Source organism: Cupressus sempervirens, chromosome 10 (assembly GCF_028749045.1).
Source record: "Cupressus sempervirens isolate cs-2001-9-10 chromosome 10, ASM2874904v1, whole genome shotgun sequence".
NCBI classification, from domain to species: Eukaryota; Viridiplantae; Streptophyta; class Pinopsida; order Cupressales; family Cupressaceae; genus Cupressus; species Cupressus sempervirens.
In genome coordinates, this window is record NC_143127.1 from 184,767,732 (window position 1) to 184,795,222 (window position 27,491).

At 30.9% G+C, this 27,491-nt stretch overlaps 1 protein-coding gene across 1 annotated transcript; it reads right to left on the reverse strand.

The window, feature by feature from the left end:
• Positions 1–24,753: 24,753 nt before the first annotated feature.
• LOC149533252 (F-box only protein 6-like) lies at positions 24,754–26,031 on the reverse strand. Its single transcript, XM_089805829.1, has one exon. The coding sequence runs from the start codon at positions 26,029–26,031 to the stop codon at positions 24,754–24,756; it is 1,278 nt and encodes a 425-aa protein (XP_089661955.1).
• Between the last annotated feature and the right edge of the window lie 1,460 nt (positions 26,032–27,491).

The window sequence follows — 27,491 nt, forward strand, 5'->3', positions numbered from 1 at the left end:
GGGAACATGTCTAGTTCACATTCGGCCGGGCAGCCAGGCAACACATTATTCCATTTCATTGAGCGCATATCAAAATTAATCAAATTTTTACATCCTTTAATTGTAAGCCAAATTTTATCTGATGCAGCCGCGACCATGAATTCGAAGTGACTCAATGGTCTTTGAATCAAATCATTAGGAGTAACAGAAATAAGAGAACAAGAGCACTTATTATCGTCATTATCCTTATCCAGCTCCCATATTTCTACCCACTCGTGCTTGATCCCGGGCGCATTCACAGGCACCACCAAAAGAAGCTTTCCACCACACGAAACTAACGTAGGCATAGAATAACGATGAAAATACCCCTTCTCAAAACTTCTCGCGATCTGTCTAAACTGAAACTGTTGGGATTTAATGTCATACCAAGCAAGATGAGTACCAGAGGAAGTCGCAATGTAGACCATGCCATTGTGTAGTGTGCTTGTTCCACAGTGTCTCCCTGAACTGTTTCGAAAGGGAATGGCATCCGTCAACTGAACGTTCCTCCACTCATTCGTAAAGGAAGTGTAAATCAAGGCACACAAATATATGGACTCTCTGTGATGGAGCCCAAAAGCAATAATCTCAATGTGGTCAGACTGGGCGACGAGTTCCACCGCCACTTGGTTCCATTCCTTTGGAAGAGGAGACAGTGACCTCTGGTGTTTGGTTACAGGGTTAACTATGATCATGCTGTAATATCGTAAATTGGTATTCCAATCGACAAAGAGGATCAAAACCATCTCTGCATCCTGGAAGATCGATTTGAAACCAGCGATTAAGGGCGCTGCTGAACAAGGCTATGTTTTCAAGATCCACCTGCACTACAAAATAATGATGAATATTATATTCGGCAATGAAATTGGGGGACGAGATTGCCGTATTACAGGCTTTGCAAACGGTCTTGACTCTCAACAAGTCTTCCCAAAATCTTCTCAACCATGTCATCATTGAATTCTGTACAATCTCTACCGAAAATTGACGTTGCAAATTTGAAAGAGGAAGGCAGCACATACGACTGAATTTCTCCAAAGAATTTCTTTTAAAAATTCTTTGAATGAGCCGCTTCAATTTCCTGGTATTGTTCTTCTGTAGCCCATCTTCAAAAGTTGCGCAATTCTTGTCGCCAATTTCTCTCCCCATAATGTTGGTTCGCACGGATTCCCAGCAAATAACGAGTTCACATAGGTGATACTGATAGCATCTATTAGGCCCAGTTTGGTTGCTGGAAGATGAGGGCCAAAATCGGGGCAAAACCAGGTTTTGTAAAAAAACTTTGTTGTTTGGTTGGTTAAAATTATAATCCGGTTTTCAATTTCATATTCCAATTTTGGTCAAAAATTGGAAGAAGTTTCTTCCAGTAAAAAGGTGGAATTCGAAATTAAAACCAGGTTTTGAATTTTATGACAGTTTTTTTAATAATATTGTGGGGTCCACAGTATATTCATCTTCCGTGTCAACCAAACGGACCATTGCTTTCCAAACCACAAAACCAGGTTTTCGAAAACCTGGTTATAAGATAATCTGGTTATGTCAAAAATTCATCTTCCCCAACCAAACGGAGCCTTAGAAGAAAGAAAATAGCTTACAGTCTTTCTTATGCTAGGAAAATAGCTTTAAAAAATATAATAATAGTGTTGAGGTTTTTTTATTATTATAATACAATAAAGTTATAAATCTAAAAATAAAAATAGTTTAAAGTTATTTTCCAATTATTTTAGGAAATTAATTGATGAAATAAAATTATAAGATTATATTACTGTAAAAAATATTTTATTCTCTAAATGTATTGTTCTATTTTTAATTATATTTCTATTAAAAAAAAATTAATGCTGGAGTTTTTAAGAAACTATTAATAAAAATTTATAAAAATTTCATACCTAATAAAAGATGGGCGTGATAAGAAATGACAAATTTCTTAAACACAAAAAAAAATTGTTGTTTTTTTATTATTATTATATTTCTATCTTATTTTTATTTTTTAAATTGTAAATTTTTAAAAAGATATTAATTAATTACTATAAAAATATTTTATCTAATAATGATGGAATGATAAGCATTTGCAAAATTCTTAATAAAGGCTATGTAATATTGTAATAATTTTGATGCTTGTTAAGACTTACTGTTTCTATAGTTTAAATATATCATTTTGAAATTTATTTATAAAATAATATATTGTGTCTAATTAGATGCAAAATTTTTAACTAAATAATTTTTATAAAATAATTTTCTATGATTTGATTGGCCGAATCATTTTGAGTCGAAGATTTAAGTTTAATATTTTTATTTGTAACTAAATTAGTTTAGATATTTATACTTTTAATATTATACTTGTTATACTAAATATTTTTTATTCAACTAAAATATTAAAAAATATTATCTATACTTATATTATACAACCTTTGAAGAAACCTATTACATATTGATATTGTTATTATTAAAATATTATTATTTTGATATTATAATAAGACTAATACTACTAATTATAAAAATTAAGGCAAGTACTAAGTCATATTATATGGCAATTATTTTCACCTTTTTCAAAAGTGTAGGCTCTTATTGTTTAAGATTTGATTTAATGCTTTTAATACTAGAATTAGATATTTTTGTGCATGCAATTTATAAGAATGAGATTTTTAAAGAAATATAAAATAGACAACACTATAAATTTACTTTGTAATTTATTCTAATCTTTAAGCAAGAAAAAACATTAAATTTAATAGATTGAAAATTAAAATAATAAACTAAATACATCTTGAAATTGGTGAAATAAATATTTCTATATAAAAAATTATAAGAAAAACATAAAAATTTAGTTCAAATTTTTAAAAGTTACGAAAATATATATTTTTAAAAATATTATGCATATTATTATTTAGATACAATATCATTAAAGTTTGTACAAATAATATTATCATTATCATTTTAAATATAGAATATAGTAACGCTCTATATTTTCTAATTCCACCACGGCCGTATTACTTTATTTACATTGACAAAGCATATGTTAAATATTACTAAACTTTCAAAGACACACCCCGATGGAATTTCAAAACCATCCAGATTTTTAAGCGTAGGCTCTTATTGTTTAAGTTTTGGTTTAATACTTTTAATAAGATATATAATTATTTATTAAATTATTTTTTCATTCAAAAGGATAGATTATTTATTAGTATTTATTTTGTTGTAATTAAAATATTTTACTTATATTAAATCAATTAATATTAAGGAGGCTAATCTTTCATACAATTCAAAAGTGTGAATGGACTCGGCCAAAGCATTAAATCTATAATTTTGTAGAGTGAGTGGTCCATGATAATTTTGAGCTATTCTTTTTTAAATGACTTGACATATAAAATTCAATGGACAACTTCCCTTAAAATATGCTTTAAAAATATCAGTGATTCTACAATTCAACATTTGACCTTTTTCATAAATAATTAAATTCTATGTAGAGAAAATATGAAACATGGATAGTAACAAATATATGAAGAGAGAATGTAAAATGTAGATAGTCACAGAAATTGCAAAGGAATTCATACTCTAATATGAATATTTCTGATTAAGAAAAGCAGCAAGAGGATGTCAACCCATGGTACAAACAACAAACACTAGACACTATTAAACAACATATTAACAACACCAGGTGTCAAACTACTAGAAACACAATAATCAAGGAGCTACATTTTAGACCTACCTTTGTCAAAGAAAAATGTTTGAAGGTGACTAACATGATAGTCAATATTGACAAAGGTCAAATTGGGACAAGCCCCCTCAAAATATGCAAACATTAACCAAGAAAAAGGACCCAGGTGAGGCCTTTATAACTTCTAGCATACACTTGATCATAGGATAACAAAAACTAGGAAGAAGGAGATGCTTTCATCACCATAAGATTTGATTAACCAACTGAAGAAAAAAAATTCCCACTCATTCTTCTTTGTTAGAAACAAAGATCCATAACCATCTAGAACCCCTACTCGGGCTAGCATTCTCAAAGATGTTCCAACCCACTACAATCTCATTTCCCACCTTAATAGTTGAAGGGTCCACCTAAATAGAACCAAGGGGAAGGAAGATCAAAACACCAAAGCTAGGGTGGTGATGCTAGCAACCATCAACCCCTCAACAAGAAGTACCTTAGTAAATCTTCCCCTCAATAGGAGTCTCCCCCACTTCAAGAAATAAGCATTTGATTTCCACCTCAATACAAAATAACTTTAACTCCATAGAAGCCATGCAAGACGAAGTGAAGACATATAACCAAGCCCACCCCCTGCATATCAAAAAAAATCTCATAACCAATCGACTAAATTGATAGCCATCCCAACAAAGAACCAATCACCCAATAAAGGGGGGAACCAAACTTGAGCAACAAATACATAGGCATATAAATATCAAAGAAACAACATAGTACCCAAGCACAAGAAAATATTGGGCAACTTATCATAACTAAAGGAAGGCTTCAAATAGATACCCAATAAGAGAGATCCTCAATCTAAGATCTCACCTACCAAATGAATAACGACAACAAACAAATCTAGTACCAGAAGTTGGTAGAGCACATAGAAACCAAATAATATTTTCCTCCTCAAACAAGGGTTATCCCAAGGATAGTACCTCACCATAAGGTTCAACATGTGGAGCGAGGAAGGAACAACCCCCCACCATAAGATTTCTCTTAGCAAACCATGAAATACACAAAATGCAAACAAAGGAAGGCCTTTGGAAACTTCTAGCATCCACTTGGCAAAGGACTTGAAGCACACATTTAGCTATCTGAGAAAAATGTTTCCAAAATCTTAGAGAAATGGAACAACTAAGGATTAATTCATAGTTGTATCATAAAATAAACACCCGATCCTTGTTGAAAGAAAACCCACAACCCGCCCAAAATAGGGGAGAAACCACACAACTAATCTAAATGTTTAGACTACCTAAAGAAGGAACACAGATAGATTAGACCAAAGAAAGAGCTTGGGGAAATGGCTGAAAGAAAAAACCCAATATAGCCAATTATAAACACACAATTGTATCCCTAGATCCATCTTTCCAACAATATGACATCCCTTGAGGTGGTATAAGAGGGAACACCATAGTGTAACTCATAGAGATTAAATGAGTCATGACATGTCCAAAATCATGACAGGCCTAGGAGAGGGCCAACTATTGGAAATATAAGAGGAGTAACTAAGAGGGGAGGGGTGAATTAGTTACTACTAAAATAAATCTCAAATCCCTTGGATGTTAGTACAAAATAAAATCTAAAAACTGAATAATTTTGATGCTCGACAAACACACACAAAATGTTGTAACTTGATAGTTACTAATTATGCAAATCTTTAAATGTTATCTATGATTATCCTTACTTTAACTTAGTTGCAAGCATGTAAAAGAAAATAGCATGAACACATTTGACACTAGGATTTAACGTGGAAACCCAATTTGGGAAAAACCACCTATTGCAACTAGTTGTTATTTTCACTCTTCTAAAGTGAGCCGTGTTAGGAGCTAACCTTGTTAAAGGTTACAAAACACACTATTAGTTGTAACCTTGTTAAAGGATTTAATCAACCTATTAGGAGTGGCCTTGTCAATGGTCTTGAGACAATTTAATAGAACTATCACCTTATTAGAGGATTTACAAATAACTGCTAAGCCAAGTTTGTTAAGAGATTTAGATCACTACTACAATGGTTAGAGAGAAACAATGAGATAACCAAATTTGAATGCAACTAATATGTTGATTATAGATCTCTGTTTTGGCTTTTATTTCATCCTTCCTAATCGAATATAGCTTTTCTGCTCCACAAGGATATTCTACTTATCCTTCAAGTTCGCTTCCTCTCTTCATTATTAAACATTCATCAAATCTTCTCACTTGCACACTTTCAAATTCAAAAATTGATCTTATACTTATATCTTTCATATTTTCAAGTTAGCGAGCATATACAATTTAGAATAATTAATATTCATCACCTTAGTTGGCTAAAATCAATAGATAAATTAATTAAGCTTAATATGTCAAAATAAGAAAATCCTTCATTAGCCAACCTAGCTTGATAGATACTAACTCAGAAATGATTTCCTCTATTAACCAATAGAAGCTCGGTTAACATTGCAAACTTGCAAAGATCCTTTGGCAACCAAGTGTGCTCGATTAACACTAGTTCCATCCAACTTTTCTTCATTGACTAAGTGAGCTCGATTAACACTCATCTTCTACAGACTTTCCTTCAACACCTGAGTGAACTTGGTAGATACTGCCTTCTAAACTAGGAAAACACAGGAATGCTCAGTAGACACAAAAAACTGTTTTCATTGCTCGAGTGAGCTTAACATATACTAACTAATAATGTTATGATAGTTGTGTAACATCAAAGACAATACACAATTAATCAATTGTATCCAACTATCTCCCTCTTTGGCATTGATGGCAACACAACATGTCATAGCACAATGAAATTTTAGATTTATTCTTGAGAACTCCCTCTGTCAGTATGAGTTCTTCCTTTTACTGGATTCTCCTCTATCTACAACAACTTCTATGAAGTTTAGAATTTTCTCCCTCTTATAGAAAACTTCTCCTTCTTTGGAATGACAAAAATTTCTTAGAGATATGATTATAAACTTCTCCTTCTTTGAGAACACATGCCAAAGATAATAACTCTACTCATATCAATGTACCTTAAGTACTTATTCATTTACAATATACCCTTGTTAATTTGGCACCAACTGATTGATCTTCAACTTAACTCTTTTTGATGCATCACTACACTTTATTTAGTGAGCTTTAGATAGGGGAATCACACCTAGCTTACCTCTTAGATACAGAAATGCATCCTTAGGTATTAGCTTGGTGAATATGTCTGCAATCTATTCTTTTGTATTCACATATTCCAATCTGACTTCTTTATTCTACACTAATTCTCTTATGAAGTGGTATTTTATAGCAATATCCTTTGTTTTGGTATGCATCACTAGATTCTTTGATATATTGATTGCACTAGTGTTATCATAGTATATTACTATTGGATCCTTGATCTTTATCTTTATTCCTTCATCAATTGTTTGAACCAAACAATGTTAGAAATATTAACTAGTGCTACCACATATTTTGCCTTTGTTGTGGATTGAGAGATGCAATTTTGTTTCTTGTTAGTCCAAGACACTAGTCTTTTACCAAAAAAGAATGCTCCACCACTAGTGTTTTTTCTCTCATCAAGACTTCCTGTCCAATCAACATCAATGAACACCTTCAAGTCCAAATTGCCTCTAAGTTTGTACCATAAGCCATAGTCTTTAGTACCTTTTAGATATATCATGATTCTCTTGATTGACATCATGTGATTTTCTCTAGGAAATGTTGAAAATCTTGTCACCATACCAACTATTTGAGCAATATTATGCCTTGTATGTACTACATACTACAATTTTCTAATCATTGATCTATATGTGGTCTAATCTACTTATTTGGAATCATCATTCTTGGAAAGTTTATGTCTAGTAGACATAGGGGTTCCAACTAGTCTTGAATCTTCCATTCCAAATTTTTTCAGTATTTCCTTGATATACTTAGAATAAGTGATGTAGATACCATTTTTGTTCTGTTGTATCTGCAACCCAATAAAGAATTTTATCTCACCAAACATGGACATCTCAAATTCTTTACTCATTTCTTCTAAATATGCTTTGCACAATTCATCATTTCATGTAAATAGAGTATCATCAACCAATATTTCTACCAACACAATATTCTTGTCTAGTCCTTTGATATACAAACTATTGTTATCATTTGTTCTTTGAAAGCCAATTTGTACTAGGTAATTATGAAGTCTTTCAGACCAAGCTCTTGGAGCTTTCTTGAGACCATATAATTATTTGTGTAACTTGCAAACCATGTCTCTTTTGTTAGGATCTACAAAACCTTCTAGTTGTTCAATGTAGACTTCTTCATCAAGAATTTCATTCAACAATGCAAATTTAACATCCATTTGGTATACTTTAAATTGTTTGTGTACTACATATGCTAGTAAAGTTTTGATACCTTCTAATCTTGCCATAGGAGTAAAAATCTCACCATAATCAATTCCTTCTTCTTGAGAATAACCTTTACATACTAGTCTTGCCTTATTTATGGATACTTTTCCATCTTCATTCAACTTATTTCTGAACACCCACTTTGTGCCAATTATATTTTTATCCTTCGGTCTAGAAACCAAAGTCCAAGTTTTGTTCTTTTCTATCTATTATATCTCTTCATTCATTTCTTCAATCCAACTTTCATTGTCTAGAGCATCTTTAACATTTCTAGGTTCAAATTCAGCAAGAAAACATGTACCTTTTAATTTTCTTCTTGTAATTGTTCCATTAGATTTGTCTCCAATGATCTAATCAGATGCATGATGCCTTCTGACATATCTTGCTAACACAAGTTCTTTGGGTTTTGAATGAGTTCCACTATCTTCATCATGAACTTTAGTATTAAGATCGGGTTCCACCATCTATGACTCAAATCCTTTAGACTCGGTTTCAACTAGCTCAGTAACCTCTAATTGTGACTCGAGTCCTTTAGAATGAGACTTGGGTTGCACTATCTACAACTCGGTAATTATTGGAGATTTTGGGGACTTGGGAGATGAAACCTCCTTTCTTTCAAATAGGTTTGGTTGGGTATCAAGTTCATAGTAAACAAATCTTATGTAATGCTTTGGGTCCTTGTTGCTTTCTTCTTCACTCTTTTCTACAAACTCATCAATTCTAACATGTGCACTTTCTATTATTTTATGAGTAGACAAATTCAAACATTTTTATGCTTTACTTTTATAGGAGTATCCTTGAAATATTACTTCATCACCTTTTACATCAAATTTTCCTTTTCTATATTCTTTCAAGATATAACATATGTGGCCAAATACTTTCAAGTAACTTACATTAGGTCTATAGTCATACCATAGTTGATAAGGAGTTATTTTTTAATCTTTCTTCAACTATACTCTATTCAAGGTATGAGTTGTAGTGTTGATAGCTTCCTTCCAATATTTGAGAGCAATGTTCTTTTTAATCATTAATGTTGTTGCACATTCCATGATAGATTTGTTTCTTCTTTCATCTATACCATTCTACTGTGGCGTACCAAGGGCTAATACTTGTCTTTTAATTCCTCTTTCAATGTAGAAATTATTGAATTCATTGGAGATGAATTTACCACCTCTATTTGATCTTAGACATTTCAACCTCTTTCCAGTTTCTTTTTCTACTCTTGCCAAATAACACTTGGACTTTTGAAAGGCTTCTGATTTCTCTTTCAAATACATTATAGTCATCATTCTAGAATAGTCATCAACAAAAAGAATGAAAAAATTTTCTCCACTGTAACTATTTATACCAATAGGTCCACATAAGTCTATATGAACAATTTCTAAGACTTCTTTTGACTGATAGTTTTTTCTTTTGAAACTAGTCTTTCCCATTTTACCAATTTGGCAATTCTTGCACAAACCCATATCAAGTTTCTTCAAACTAGGAATACCTCTTACTCTTCTATGTTTTCTTATCTTAACCAAATTATCAAAGTTTTCATGACATAGTCTTTTGTTCCATAACCAACTTTTTTCTACTTGAGCAATAAAACATGAACATTCACTAAGATCAAGATAAAATAGATTACCTTTTGTTTTCTTGCCAAATCCAACTAGATTTCCTTTTCCATCCAGTAGTTTGACCTATCCATTCATGAATTCTCCCTTGAATCCAATGTTATTCAATTGTGCCACACTCAGTAGATTATGCTTTAGTCATTCAATCCAATAAGCATTATTACATACAAGTTATTTAGTCAATGAAATACATCCCTTTCCTTTTATGTTACAAGGTTCATTGTTTCCAAATCTCACACTACCTCCATTATAATATTTCATGTGCTCAAATTTTGTTTTATCTCTAGTCATATGGTGTGAACAACTATTGTCAATAATCCATATATCATTTTTGCTAACATGAGAGATAAGTACCATCTTATCTCCTTCATCATCAGATTCATCTTCTACAACAATATATACCATTTCATCTTCACTATTATTAGAATCTTTAGATATAAAACAAGATTTATTACCTTTTTCCTTGTAGTTCTTGTAGTTCTTGGAATCATTCTTGCCTTTGTACTTTCTCTTTTCATCTTTGATTTCCTTGTTTGGACACCTTGCAACAATATGACCATCTTCTTCACAAGAAAAGAAGATTAGAGGAACTTTACCTTTGCACTTTCCTCTACCTTTAGAATATTTCCTTGCAAGTAGGGCTTCAACAACTTCAAGATCACTATCTAAACTTTCTTCTATTTCTTCTTCTTCACTTCTTGATTGACTAGACTTTGATTTCTTACCCTTTTCTTTGAGTGAGAGTGTATCTTTAAAAGAAGACTCAATAACCTTTGAACTAGGAACATAGTTATCAAAGTTATCTAACTCAAAAGCTGTCAATCTTCCAACTAGAGCATCCAAAGATATTTAATTATTTGGATCACATCTCATCTCTTGAATAGAAGACACTCTAATTGCATAAATAGGAAGAAGAGTTCTAATTACCTTACTTACAACTATTTTCTCTTCAATGTCTTCTCTAGATTCTTTGATTGCACTTACACTTGCTTTGATTCTTTTCACAGATTTTTCAATATCCTCATCTTCTTTCATTTTCATCTAATCAAAATGACCTCTAAGACTTTTAGCCTTAGCTCTTCTTACATTGTCATCTCCTCCATATATTTCTTTTATTTTGGTCCACATCTCATGAGCTATTTTGCAATCTTTAACTTCATCAAATTCAGCATAACTAAGAGAAGATGCAATATCAATCATCATGATGTTATGGTTCTTCTTTTTACCAATGTCTTCAACTAATAATGTTCTAGTGGGAGCCTTGTATTCACTATCAAGATATTTTCATCCTAAGTCACTGATAGTAGCCAAATGTAACCTCATTAGACCTTGCCATGTTGCAAAATTGTCTCTTTTTAGCTTGGAAATCTCTCCTCTATAAGACATCCTGATCTTTACCTTAGGTGCTTGAAACCTTCTCTACGAGCACTAAAAGCTTTGATACCAATTGTTGGAAATATAAGAGGAGTAACTAAGAGGGGAGGAGTGAATCAATTACTACTAAAATAAATTCTAGATCCCTTGGATGTCAGTACAAAATAAAATCTAAAAACTAAATATTGTTAATGCTCAACAAACACACATAAAATGTTGTAACTCGATAGTTACTGATTTTGCAAATCTTTAAATGTTATCTATGATTATCTTTATTTTAACTTAGTTGCAAGCATGTAAAATAGAATATCATGAAACACATTTGACACCAAGATTTAACATGGAAACCCAATTTGGAAAAAATAACCAATTGCAACTAGTCACTCTTTTCACTCTTCTAAAGTGAGCTCTATTAGGAACCAACCCTGTTAAAGGTTACAAAACACACTGTTAAGTGTGACCCTATTAAAATATTTAATCACCCTATTAGGAGTGGCCTTGTTATAGGTCTTGAGACAATTTGATATAACTGTCACCTTGTTAGAGGATTTACAAATAGTTGTTAAGCCAACTCTATTAAGAGATTTTGATCACTATTACAATGGTTAGAGAGTAATAATCAGATGACCTAAAATAAATGCAACTAATTTGTTGATTACATATCTCTATTTTGGCTTGTACTTGATCCTTCCTGATCGAATATAGCTTTTCTACTCCACAAGGATATCCTTCTTATCCTTCAAATTCGCTTCCTCTCTTCATTATTAAAAATTCATCACATCATCTCACTTGCACACTTTCAAATTCACAACTGGACCTTATATCTTTCATATTGTCAAGTCAACTCATATACAATTTATAATAACTAATATTCATCACCTTAGTCAATTAGAATCAATAGATAAATTAATTAAACTTAATATGCCAAAATAATAAAATCCTTCAGTAGTTGACCCAGCTTGGTAGATACTAACTCATAAATAATCTCCTATGTTAACCAACAAAAGCTTAGTTAACATTGCAAACTTGCAAAGATCCTTTGGCAACCAAGTGAGCTCAGTTAACACTCATCTTCTGTAGACTTTCCTTCGACATCCAAGTGAACTCGATAGATACTACCTTCTAAACTAGGTAAACACATGAACACTTGGTAGACACAAAAAACTATCTTCATTGCCTAAGTGAGCTCGACATATACTGACTGATAATGATATGACATTTGTGTAACATCAAAGACAATACATAATTAATCAATTGCATCCAACACCAGCATCATCCATCTCGATAAACCCATATCCCTAATAGTCTAACCATAGTTGGGTAGAGATCTCTAACCCATCTACTTCAACATGTGCTAGGACCAAAACTCCCTTTTAGAAAGTGAGACAATGCATGAGCTAGTCAAGTGAAGTTAGAAATGGGAATCTCAGCTCATAAAAGTGGAATCACCATGGAAGATCCTCCTTAGCCCAAAGAGAAAGAAGTTAGTGCCAAAAAACCTCCATTTTACCCTAAAAGGAAATATAGAAACTCCTGACACCTCCGCCAAAAAACACAATAGACCTTCTTGACCTAGGAATGCAAAGCAAGGAAAGGAAGACTAGTGATGCAAGAGAAGGAAATTTCAATCATTAGGATCATCATCCTCTAAGCCTCCATAGCCATTTCTGGAGCTATCAATAATGAAAACCCTACTAAAACTCCCCTCACTCCTCTTCCCACTCATTTCCATTTCTCCTCTAGGGTGATCTTAGCAAAATAGTAAGTTACTCTAATATGAATGTTATTAATGTTTCCCACTTCTATTTATTTAATTTCAAAACATCCTTCCATCTTTTCAACATCTACTATTAAAATGTTCTAGGGTACTTGAATTAATAATTGAGATTTTCTTGCTATATTTTTCAATTTAGATGTCTCATCAACACACATGGTCATTTTTTATGTATATGGATCAATTTATGTTAATGGAAAAAATTTAATCAAAATTTTCATAAGTTTAAGATACAAAATTGTAATAATATTAATGTATATATTTGTCAGTTTGTAATTTGCTATCATTATCAAATATTAATATAAATTTATTATTAAAAATTTAACTCATATATATATATATATGCATGCATGCATGTATGCATGTATATGTGTGTGTGTGTGTACATACATACATATAGATACACATATATATGGGTGAATGCACTAAGTTGTGGTGTCAAAAAGATGACACACAACTCAAATTTCTAAATTTCTAAAGTGTGTGCCCACTATAACGTGTTCGCACTTTTTAAAAACACTATAAATAGGCTACAAACCCATGGCCCATTCTATTTTCCCTTATTTCTTTGTGTTGGTTTCTTATTTCCTCTCAATAGCACAGACGTTGTTTGTGGAATTTGAATAATTTTCTCATTCTCCTTCTCAAAATGGATCCTCATTGCCAAAGATCAAGATCGAGATCATCAAGTATGTTTTCTACTCTTCTTTTTGCATTGTTTTGTATGTTTTTACAATTTTGCTTCAAATTTGTTTATTTATTTAAAATGGATTTGGTTTCTTATCAAGAAATGTAAATAATCAACCACAAAATTCCCAGCCTAATCAATAAAATCAAAATGGAAACCCTCCACAAGATCAAAATCAAAACCCTCTACAAGAAGAGCAAGAAATTTCATAGCCTCCACTAATTGAAAGACCTCCTCCTGGCACCTAAGACAATATAATAAATGAAATAGAAAGAGGGAAAAATTAATTAGAAGCAAGCATTGGTAGGTTGAAAGCTTGCGGGAAAACTAATCCTATGAGAGTACAATTGGCATCCTCCCTTCAGTTCATTATGATCCATGTAGCTTTTTTTAGTTGTTAGTTGGATATTTGGCATGTTAAGAGAGAAGAACAAAGAAGATATTATGCAAAAAAAAATCCTATAAAGATGTAATAAAAAGGGACATAGAAAAAGGTAGCATATGTGCATTGTTTAAAAATCTTGGAGAACAAGACATTGTTAAACATACAACTAAAAGGTTCCCTATTTATTGGTGCATACATGATGATATTAGAAGTAACTTTTGGGATAGATGGTGGATGGTCTTTGATGCCCTGCACTGAAATAATCATGAGGATCCAATGTGTTTCTTAAAGAAACTATACTATGAATTTGTCCTTGGGGAGATCCACAATTATTTTGATATATTAGATTCTCAGAGTAGAGGTGGGGGGTTATCATTTGAGAGGTCGGGGGTAGATTGTGACCCTAATATAGTTAGCACACCTATTGTCAAGCCATGGGGTGAGCATGTGATTATTCTTGCAATTGTGAAGGAACATGTAGAGACCAATACTCTAGGGACAATCAATGCTTTGACACCATCATTCATTGCACCAATCCATTAATTAAGGAGGAGGCTCCTTTGTGTCATGGTCACATTTGCACATCATGTGGATCCTTATGCACATTTGGTAATCATGTTAGAGTGGCTAGTCATTGATGAGTTCCTGAGTGACACATCTGGCATTGACACATAGGTAAATTACAATTATAATAAAGTAATTTGACTACATTTTGTATGTACAATGACTAAAAAATTAATTAACATGTCTTGACATTGTTCAAAATTTACGGTAAGAGTGTTGATGGCCCTAGTATAGATTCCCCAGCCCCATTCACATCCTATCGACGTGTCAAGAGGTATGTATCTATTTAGTCATTTAAATTAGTACATATATTTATTAAGTAATCATATGAAGGACTGACAAAAAAATTTCTCCATGTGCATTAGTTCTCTACTGGACCATTGACATTCACAAGTGACTCTGAGCCTAGGCATGATACGAGCTTCATAGAGGTACATTTGTTTCATGTTGATATAATTCATTTTATTATATTTGTTTCATGTTTCATTTTACATATAAATTTTATTATATGATTTGAAGTTGTTTATGTCAGAGACTCCTCATTTTCACCAGTCCATCGATCATAGAGTTGCTACCACAATGGCTAGTTTAGAGCCATTAACTGAGGTATGAAAGAGTTTTCATAGTTTTAGTTGTTATTTATTATAGTTAGTATTGAAATTTTAAAATTTATTTATAAGTATGATTGAGTGATTATATTGATTGAATTGTTGTAGGGCCTTGTTACTCTCAATCATCTATGAGCCTTTGAGGTGGATGTGTAGAGTGACTATTTGATCGTGGTAAGAAAATAATTAATTTTGTGTGTACATATATTTGATTTCAATATATAATAATTATTGATTCATATCTACTTTGTTTGTATCAGCTCTAGTTAGAGAGGAGCCTAATCAAGAGAACAAGCAAGCATGTGAGGAAGACCCCATCATCCTCATCATCTCCCTCCACGCAAAAATCATAGACCTCTAGGGATATGTTTCCTTCCCCTCATGGGAAGGAGAAGATTTAGGGATATACACACATGTATAGGTATTAGTGGACATATATCTTAGATTTTATGTTAGTGGACATATTTGACATACATTTGATGTATATACACCAATAAAATTCAACCCATTTTTGGACAAATGTTGGTCAAAATTTTGACCCATGTTGGTCAAATTTGTGACCAAGTAGTGCATTGCAATTTTTGTTGTCAAAATTTTGATGGACCCTCCAATTGGTTGGGATTTCGACCAATTACTTAGTTGAAAGAGGTTAACTTTGGTATGACCATTATTGGTGGCCATTAATCAAAATCTAGACCAAACTTCATCAAAATGGCCACCAAAGTGTGGCCAAAAGTTTGACCAATTCTAGTCTATGAATGACTAGGAAGCCATACTAATGACCAAAGAATTGGTCAAAATTTTGACCAAAATTAACTAAAATGGAGACCAAGTATTGGTTGAAAGTTTGACCAATTATGGTCTATCAACAACTAGAATGCCATACTCATAACCAAATAATTGGTCAAAATTTTGATCAATATTAGACGAAATGGAGACCAAGTATTGGTCAAAAGTTTGACCAATTTTGGTCTATCAACGACCACAATGCCATACTAACGAACAAAGAATTGGTCAAAATTTTGACCAATACTTGGTGGAAATTTTGACCAATCTAATTTGTTTAAAAAAAACACAACAAAGCTGAAATTCAAGTTGGCAATGTAAAATATAGCCCAAGATGAACATAGAATTAGGGATGGAAGAAGAAAATTCCTATTTGATGCTAAATTCATATGAATATCTACCATCTTAAACGTGTGGATTTTTGTTATTGAGACAACTACTAAACCAAATAGAGAAAATATCATCCATTACAAGCTTGCTAAAAGTAACAAAGCATATTACACAGTTCCTTTTCAAATAAGAAAGAATTTTCATTGCATTGATAACATGGTAGATGTGGAAGCTTGGGTTTGGTGGAGTAGTGCAAAAGTAATTATCAACAATGAGACTACTACAAAGCATGCTTCTTAGAATATTGGATAGCTACTATAGAGAAAGATTGAGTGTTTTTAATAGAGAGGTACAAAACATTTCATATTTATACATGTAGGGTCTACTCATAGCATGGGAATTCAATATCGGTCAAAGTTTGTTTGACTTGACATGATAGCAAGAGACCAAACAAGTTGTACTTTTGAAAAGAAATGACTAAATAATCCAGTAGTCAAGTATTTCATGAATAATGTAAACAATCAACATGTGAAAGAAGCAATCTATTCTATAAATGGACAAGGATTACCATTTTTTCTTTCAAGAACTTTACATGTGATGTAGTTATTAAAATGCCAAGAAATTTTTCATAAATATCTAAGTAAATTAATGTCATCTATAGTATTAGTTTCCTAATTCTTTCATGAAATCCAGGCATAGATATAAGTAGTGAACTTGAGAAAATTCAACATGAAGAAATTAATAATTTTTAGTTATTAAAATACTAAGAAAATTTTCATGAATATCTAAGTAAATTAATGTCATCTATAATATTAGTTTCCTAATTCTTTCATGAAATCTAGTAATAGATATAAGTAGCAAACTTGAGAAAATTCAACATGTGACATATCAAAACTAATTTTTTGCCTAAATTGAAAGATAAAACTATAAGAGAAGTGGATAGAAATTCTTTTTAGGTTCTAAAAGAGGACATTATTCAAAATATATGTGCTTAAATTCATGATGGATAGGGAGTGTGTACAGGGTGAGTAGTAAATCGGTCGCATTAGGGAAAAGGAATCTCAATATGAATTTTAAGATTGAAGGGAGTCTCAAGCTGAGCATGTCCAAACTCTAGCAGCATAAACCTTCCATCCATAATGAAATTAAACATGTTCCTAATGGGTAGGGAGTGTACACAGGGGTAGTAGTAAATCGGTCACACTGGGGCAAAGGGGTCCTAATATGGATTTTAAGATTTGAGGGATCCCCAAGTTGAGTGTGTCCAAACTTTAGTAGAAGTAAACCTTCCATCCATAATGAAACTAAACATGTACCTAGTGGGTAAGGAGTGTGCATAGGAAGGGGAGTAGATCTGTCGCATTAGGGCAAGAGAATCCCAATATGGAATAAAAATCTAAGGGAGTCCCAAGCTGAGCATGTCCAAACTTGAGTAGCAGTAAATCTACCATCCACTATGAAATTATACACCCTATTATAGTACTAGTTATGGAAAAGTTGTTTAAAATATGCATCTTCAAGAACTATTTATTTCAAGACAGGGGAAAGGAGCACAACATTCATGATCAAAGTGGTAAAACATTTCCTTACCCTTTTCATGTTTCAATTTGTAAGCTAGATTCTAACATGTAAACTATGTGTCTACATCGCATCTTCATGCATCAATGTGTTTGCTTCATGTCTTCTTCATGTCTTCATGCATTTGTGTCTACCTTGTGCTTGCATCACATCTTCATGTATTAATGTGTCTACTTTGTGTCTTCATTCATATGTTCTTGTACATGCTATTATATACTAACATGTCTACTTTGCAAGTGCCTAACACAAATGCAGGAAAGAGAGTGAATCTAGACTATGAATTAATGAGGATCAAATCAATTGCTTGAGGACAAGAAAATTCAAGAGGGGAGGACTATGATAGCCCCACTAAAATAATATATAATAATTATTAATATATAAAAAGAATGTAATATATATAATAATTATAAATAATTAATAATTCTTTTATTTTAAGTAAAGATACATAAATAAATAAATAAATACTATTGTAATATATAATGATTAAAGTTATAAATAAATGAAATAATAATACTAAATAATGTTTGTATTTAATAGATGTTATGGTAATATTTAATCTACCTCATAAACTTAATATTGTTAAATAAACTAAATACTATAATCTAATAGCATTAAATCTTAAAAATTTAATATCATTTCTTAATAGTAATAATAAATTATTTAAGTTAGGATTGATTATATTCTATTTAATATGAAATAGTTGAAATGATATTAATAATATAAAAATTAATTAATATTAATATATTAATAAATAATAACCTATATTAATATTATTAATTAATTAAAAAGACATGTCTCTTCTTATTATATCATATATAAGAGAAGTATTAAACTCGAGAAGAGGAATAGAAAGAAAATTTTAGGAAGTCTAGAATATAAATTAAAGGAAAATGGGAAATGACCAAAAAAGGAGATCATTACATTACAGGGAAGGAAGCTTAAGTTTTCCTTGATAGGAGTCCCTAATGCAAATGTACCTATATTTAGTACATCTAGTAGTCCTATATGGACTACGAATGATGGACTTATTTCAAAAGGTCATGTGGTTGTGTTAGTGGCAAAAAAGGATAATGACACCAAGCTTCAACAAGTTGAGGCTCCCAAAGATTTTGCTACAGTTAGTATAGAGATAGTTGATGCAGTTGTTACCACTAATACTTTTGGCTCTCTTGAGGACAAGATTATTATAGGAGATTTGTATGTGAGATCTCATGGTGTTGCTATAGTGTAGGAGGTAGTTGCTTCCTCAAGTGGGATCAAGAGAAGTATAGAGCCACCCAACTAAGATGTTGGTGATTTGGGTGTTTCAGTAGAATTAGTAGATGTGGGTTTATGCTCTAGTATTATTGATTCACAATCTGACATTGAGTCATGTGTGCAGAGTTAGGAATCCACATATGAGGCTTTTTTAGGGGATGGTGATGCAAAAATAGTGGGATTAGGAGAATGTGAGTATAATGTCATATCAACAGCCACTTCTGTGTTAGTTGAACCATCTAATGAGGAGTTTAACAATATGAATGCAATTATTGATGTGTTTCCTAATTATGGCACACATGTTGATGATTATGAGTTTTCATCAACTATAGATTCAATCCATTTTTATGTTGTGGTAGTTAGTGTTGTTCCTATGTCCATATATTTTGATGTGGCTACACCTATTATTGATACAATTGGCATGAGTGCATATGGTTCTCTTGTAGCTACATATTTTTCAATACATGTTGGTGATGATCAAGATTCCAATCCAATATATATTATGTTGGTGGATATAGGGAAGAAGAGGTTTCATAGATCTTCTACGAAGTTTCCTTCTAGTCACATTCTAACTTTTACATCATTAGCACAAGTTTTGGGTGCTAGGCTGTAGGACATGTGGTTGGTCCTAATGATGGTAGTTTGTAGTTGTTTTAATGTCCATAGGGATGTCACATACTACTTCATTTGGGATCTAGGTGGAGGTTGGAGTTCATTGTGTTGTTGGATTGCTTGAGGACAAGAAATTTCAAGGGGGGCAGACTGTAATGTCCCTACTTTAGTAGTTGTCTAGTTGTGTGATTGTTAGCCTTTTCTTTTCTTTTATTTTATTTTATTCATCCCACATTTCTTGTGTATAGTGGTTGACCCTATAAAGTAGGCATAAAAGGAGTACTTTTGGCTATTGTTAGGCAAGCCAGGATATGAGAAGAGAATGGATGTGTAAGTTACAAATCTATTTTTGGCATTAGAGGATGTATATACTCTCTTGTGACATTCTAGACATTATTCCCTTGGTATTTGGCCTTTGTAATTCATTGCTATCAATTTCATTAATAGGTAGTGTGGGCGTATTTCTAGCTATAGGCAGATTGGGTGTTCGCTCATATCATTCTCACTCATTGTCCAATACTTATGCCATTGTGGAGGGATGGTTTTATGACAATCTTGGACTAATTGAAGGTCATTTTTTACTATAGCAGCACTGTAATGTGGCACTATTCATATTACTATAGTAGCAAGATGGGAAGTCATTACTAGAATATCATGTTATAATGTTGGTGTAATTAGTGGGTTTGCTATGTGTTTAATTTTATTAGTTTGAAAACTAATACTGTTTCAACAATAGTTTAATCTTCAGTTTGCATAAATTCCTTCTCGTTCATGTTATGTGGTTTCAAAATCCATGCAAAAACATTAGAATCTTTATTAGCAGTTGGTTCAGTTTTTGGGCATTTCTAGTGTGCCCATTACATGACATCAAAAATATAAAAGGCAAATACTAATAAATGTCTTGTATTTTCTCATGAAATGTGTGAGATTGTCAAAAAAATTAGTGTTCAAGTAATGGTTCGTTTGTGTTGGACATAGGTTGTATTTTATATAATAATGTTTTTTTTTTTATAACAAAAAATATATTTTTTGTGTTGAAGTATTTTTCCTTTTGTTATTAATACTAAAGTTATATATAACAATTTTTTATGATTAATAATAACTATTTGGTTCATTTAAGTTGCATATATGTTACATTTCATATAGTTATACAATATTCTTAACAATAAATGATAATTTTTAATTCAATTATTAGAGATTTTTAGATTAAGCTTTGGTCGAATGTTTTAAAAGTCATTTTTTGGACACATTTTACTAGGTGCACTATTTTAACATGATGACTCACACTTTCAAATCTTAGTTGTAAGTAGTTCAATGTCTATTTTACATTTCTAAAAAAAATGAAGGTCTTATGATATTCCATGTAGTGGCTACATGTTGATGAAGTTAGCTCTCACAACTACTAGTTCCTCTCCCCTATTAGAGTATTTGCACAATCAATTGGAAATTGCTTCACTTCTGTCCATATAGTGAATAGAATTCCTTGGTGTATGATTGCGAAGAAGTTAACTTTGACTTTTACATACTCAAAAAATAATCTAAATTACTAGAAGTATATAGAGCATTTTATTCGCATGTATATAACAATTTGGTAAGAATGCAACTACATTCAAAACTTCCTAAAAATTGGCAGGCCGTCACTTTCAACTTATCATATAGAGGAATATGAGAAGACTTGTTAGACTAACTAACACTCATAGAGTTTCATTATGTTTTATTTCTTATCTTTATTTATTCTTATGGTCTATTTAACACGACGAGTCACACTTTAAAATCTTAGTTGTAGGTAGTTCAATGTCTATTTTACATTTCTAAAAAAAATAAAGGTCTGACAATATTCCATGTAGCAGCTACATGTTGACAAAGTTAGATTTCACAACTAATGGTTCCTCACCCCTAATAAAGTATTTGCACAATAAATTGGAAATTGCTTCACTTCTGTCCATACAGAAGAACTAAATTTGTTGGTGTATAACTACGAAGAAGTTCACTTTGAATTTTGCATACTTGAAAAATAATCTAAATTACTAATTATGTAGAGCATTTTATTCGTATGTGTATACCAATTTGGTAAGAATGCAACTACATACGAAACTTCATAAAAATTGGTAGGCCACCAATTTCAACTTATCGTATAGAGGAATATAAGAGGACTTGATATAATAGCCACCACTCATAGGGTTTCATTATATTTTATTTCTTATCATTATTTATTCTTATGGTCTATTTTAACATGATGAATCACACTTTCAAATCCTAGTTGTTGGTAGTTCAATGTCTATTTTACATTTCTAAAAAATGAAGGTCTTATGATATTCCATGTAGTGCTTACATTTTGATAAAGTTAGCTCTCACAACTATTGGTTCATCTCCCCTAATTAAAGTATTTGCACAATAAATTGGAAATTGCTTCACTTCTATCCATACAACAGAATTGAGTTCGTTGGTGTACGATTACAAAGAATTTAACTTTGATTTTTACATACTCAAAAAAAATCTAAATTACTAACTACGTAGAGCATTTTATTCATGTGTGTATACCAATTTGGTAAGAATGCAACTGCACACAAAAATTCTTAAAAATCAGCAGGCCACCAGTGTCAACTTGTCGTATGGAGGAATATGAGGGGACTTTCTAGAATAAACACCACTCACAAGATTTCATTATATTTTATTTCTTATCTATATTTATTCTTATGGTCTTTGGTCCAAACTGTTGGTAATAATAATAATTTTTTCATTATTTTGCGTGAATACAGATCATGGTGTTTGTAAAGTTGATACTAAATTTAACTAATTACATAAATGTTACTAATAAAATAAAATAAATTATACAGAAATCCACAAATATTTATAAATGTATACAATGATCTATTATCACTTCTCTTCTTTCTTATTAAGATATTATGATGCTAGATCATATAGATTAAATATGTAATATTGACTATTAATAAAATTTAACAATCAATTTAAAGACATGAACTACAAGGCTACAAGGTAGTGTAGTTCCTGTCATTGACTTTATTTGTAAAGTTTAAGTTTTCAAATAGATTTATTTTTATATTTATATTAATCTTATTGAAGTATTAATTAATGAATTTTTATTATAATTAATAAGTTTAATGAAATGAAAAATGATTGTATTAATTACTATTCATATAAATTATCAAAAATTAATTAAATTATTCATAATTTAATTTTTAAAGTATAATTGAATCATTAGTTTTTAAAATATTTATCAAACTATAAAATGTTTAATTATGTTCTTGAGGTTTAATTTCATTGCCAACTAAAATAGTATAATTACATTATTCATGTACCATTTAAATTTAATACAATTGTTTAGATGATTGTTGATAAATAAATTTACACCTAAAAGTCTTTTTGTGAGAAATATGTTTATATTAAAATATAATTAAAAGTATTATATTAAATTAATTTCAATATAATTTATATTTTTTAAGTAAATTAAAAAATTGATCTAAAATTATGCATAATGCATAGTTAAATTTTTAAAATTAAATTAGAGGAATAATAATAATATTTTGAAAAAAAATAAAAAAAATATTTTGATATATTATTATTAATAAATGATATAGATTTATTAGTTGAAATTAAATAGTTTCATAGTTCTACAAAGAAGTATTAAAATAATTCATATGAAACTTTAAAGTTTCAAAAATAAAAATTGTAAATCTATGATTTGTTTTAGCCAATCACATTTTAGAAAATAGATTTTTTTATTATATTTTGTTAAAAATTGAACAACTTTACATTAATAAAACTTAATATTATCTAAAACAACAAGAAAATGATCTTGAACTTGATTTGTTAAAAAAATAATAATAATAACAAGTTAAATTTAGTTTGATGCCTATTGAAACTAATAATTAAAAACTATTAAGAAATAAATATCATAATTTTAATAACTTTTAATAATTTCAAGTAGATAATATATCACTTCTATATATATATTCCAATATGAGAATCGCATAATGACTAGAAGATATGAGAACTGCCATAGTTGAATGAGGAGGTCATTGAATGACCACGTGTAAGTTTCTGCACTCCCAAAGATGGAGGAGTGATTATTGGAAAATGGATTTTGCTACATTAAAGTATTTATCTTAATGAAGGCTAGTTAACTTTGACTTTGACTCAACAACTTCAAATAAACTTTAGTTTCAAATTCAAAATTGATTAAGGAATTCAGGTGTCCGCAATTATAAAAAACATTTGTGACAGTAAACCACCTATTAAAAAAACAAATTTCAAATTTCAGTGATTAACATGCATGGACAATTAACAGCAGTCCTTACGTGCATGAAATAAGCGAAATCACAAATGTGATCACCTTTATTAATATGATCAGACTAACGCATGACTGATCTCTAAATCACTGAAAGTTCAACTTGAAGTTGGGAATTAACACACGCAAGCAATATACTCCTGCAATTGACCAATGGATGGAATTTGATGAGCACCTCGAGAACACCGGTGTAATTCTTGAGATTTCTTTGTTCTCTTGTGAAAGGCATGAGAAATTTGACATATTTGGTTAATCTTCGTCCCTATTTTGGAGGACGTAACAGCTTGTCACCCGCTTATCGAATTAGTTTCAAATCGATGTTCACTTAAAAACTATAAAATCATATGCATGCGTGAGTACATTAATGATACTTAGAATCTAAAACTTAATCATCCTGATTAAATAAAGATCATATGCATTCACCATAAATAAATTAGTCAGAAAAATCCAAAATATACTCATCAGAATGAAAAAAAGATCATATGCATTGTAGTGTCACTACATGCTAATTACAACACGACTTAAGTTTAGTTCCGATCCATGATTTTTGGATCACCTTTTTTATTTCAGTCTTATGAATTAAGATATCGATGCTATTCAGCGTAATTTGTCCTTCCAACTGTATAATCTATTTTTTCTGTAAAATAAGATATAACTTTCTTTCAAAGGTCTGTTCTACATTGAGACATACATAAATTAGCAGAGCATCTAAAATATACATATATGGATGACATATGAATCTAAAATATACATATATGGATGACATATATGATAGAGAAAACGTCCACGGGTCTTTAATATTAGATTTCTAATCGAACAAATGAAGCTTGTTGTGAATGGACAATGTTCCGCAAAGTGCCCTCCTTGGAATTGGTAACATGCCTAGTTCACATTCGGCCGGGCAGCTAGGCAACACATTATTCCATTTCATTGAGCGCATATCAAAATTAATCAAATTTTTACATCTTTTAATTGTAAGCCAAATTTTATTTGATGCAGCCGCGACCATGAATTCGAAGTGACTCAATTCTCTTTGAATCAAATCATTAGGAGTAACAGAAATAAGAGAACAAGAGCATTTATTATCGTCATTATCCTTATCCAGCTCCCATATTTCTACCCACTCGTCCTTGATCCCGGGGGCATTCATAGGCACCACCAAAAGAAGCTTTCCACCACACGAAACTAACGTAGGCATAGAATAATAATGAAAACACCCCTTCTCAAAACTTCTCGCGATCTGTCTAAACTGAAACTCTTTGGATTTAATGTCATAAGAAGCAAGATGAGTACCAGAGAAAGTCGCAATGTAGACCATGCCATTGTGTAGTGCGGTTGTTCCACAGTGTCTCCCTGAACGGTTTCGAAAGGGAATGGCATCCGTCAACTGAACCTTCCTCCACTCATTCGTAAAGGAAGTGTAAATCAGGGCACACAAATATGTGGACTCTCTGTTATGGAACCCAAAAGCAATAATCTCAATGTGGTCAGACTGGGCGACGAGTTCCACCGCCAAGTGGTTCCACTCGTTTGGAAGAGGAGGCAGTGACCTCTGCTGTTTGGTTACAGGGTTAACTATGATCATGCTGTAATATCGTAAATTGGTATTCCATTCGACAAAGAGGTAAAGCCCTGCTGCTTCTGCTGCGCACATGCGACGATCAAAACCATCTCTGCATCTTGGAAGAGCGATTTGAAACCAGCGATTAAGGGCGCTGCTGAACAAGGCTATGTTTTCAAGATCCACCTGCACTACAAAATAATGATGAATATTATCTTCGGCAATGAAATTGGGGGACGAGATTGCCGTATTCCAGGCTTTGCAAACGGTCTTGACTCTCAACAAGGATGGCATTGGAAGTCTTCCCAAAATCTTCTCAACCATGTCATCATTTAAATCTGGACAATCTCTAGCAAAAATTGACTTTGCAAATCTTGAAAGAGGAAGGCAGCACGTATGACTGAATTTATCCAAAGAATTTCTTTTAAAAATTCTTTGAATGAGCCGCTTCAATTTCCTGGTATTGTTCTTTTGTAGCCCATCTTCAAAAGTTGCGTGATTCTTGTCCCCAATTTCTCTCCCCATAATGTTGGTTCGCATGGATCCCAGCAAATAACGAGTTTATATAGGTGATACGCATCTATTAAAAGAAAGAAAATGGTAAGTCTTTCTTATACTTGAAAAAATAGCTTATAAAAAAAATATAATAACAGTGTTGAGCCTTTTTTTATTAAAATACAATAAAGCTATAAATCTAAAAATAGTTTATAGTTAATTTTCTATTATTTTAGGAAATTAATTTGATGAGATAAAATTATAAGGTTATATTACTGTATAGAATATTTTATTCTCTAGATGTATTGTTCTATTTTAAATTATATTTCTCTTTTAAAAACAAAATTTAATGGTGAAGTTTTTAAGAAACTATTAATAAATTATTATAAAATTCTTATATCTAACAAATGATGGGTGTGATAAGAAATGACAAATTTCTTAAAATCAAAAAATATTTTGTTGTTTTATTTTTTACCATATTTCTATTTAATTTTGTTTTAAATTGTAAATTTTTAAAAAATTATTAATTAATTACTGTAAAATTATTTTATCTAATCAATAATGATGGAATGATAAGCATTTACAAAATTCTTAATGAAGGCTATGTACTATTGTGATAATTTTGATGCTTATTAAGACTTATTGTTTCTATAGTTTAAATTTATCATTTTGAAATTTATTTATAAAATAATACATTGTGTCTAGTTAGATGCAAAAATTTTAACTAAATAATTTTTATAAAATAATTTTCTATAATTTGATTGGTTGAATCATTTTGAGTCTAAGATTTAAGTTTAATATTTTTATTTGTCACTAAGTTAGTTTAGATGTTTATACTTTCAATATTATATTTTTTATTCAACTAAAATATTAAAAAATATTATCTATACTTATATTATATAATCTTTGAAGAAACCTATTATATATTGTTATTATTAAAATATTATTATTTTGATATTATAATTAGATTACTACTAATAATTATAAAAAGTAAGGCAAGTACTAAGTAATATTATATGACACTTGTTTTCACTTTTTTTTTTTATAGTGTGGGCTCTTATTGTTTAAGATTTGATTTAATGCTTTTAATGCTAGAATTAAATGTTTTTGTGCATGCAGTCTATAGGAATGAGATTTTTAAAGAAATATAAAATAGACAACACTATAAATTTATTTTGTAATTTATTTTAATCTTTAAGCAAGAAGAAACACTAAATTTTATATATTGAAAATTAAATTAATAAATTAAATACATCTTGGAATTTGTGAAATAAATATTTCTATATAAAATTTATAAGAAAAAAATAAAAAATAAGTTCAAATTTTTAAAAGTTAGAAAAGAAGAGTTTTATTTTGGAGTGAGTTTTGGAGCGAATTAGCAAATTATTGTAGTGAATGTGAAGATAGCTGCGAACCCCTTGATGTGACAAACTTGGGCAGAAAGGTGATTTTGTAGAGATCTCTCCTCCATGTGGTTTTCTTTTTGCTCC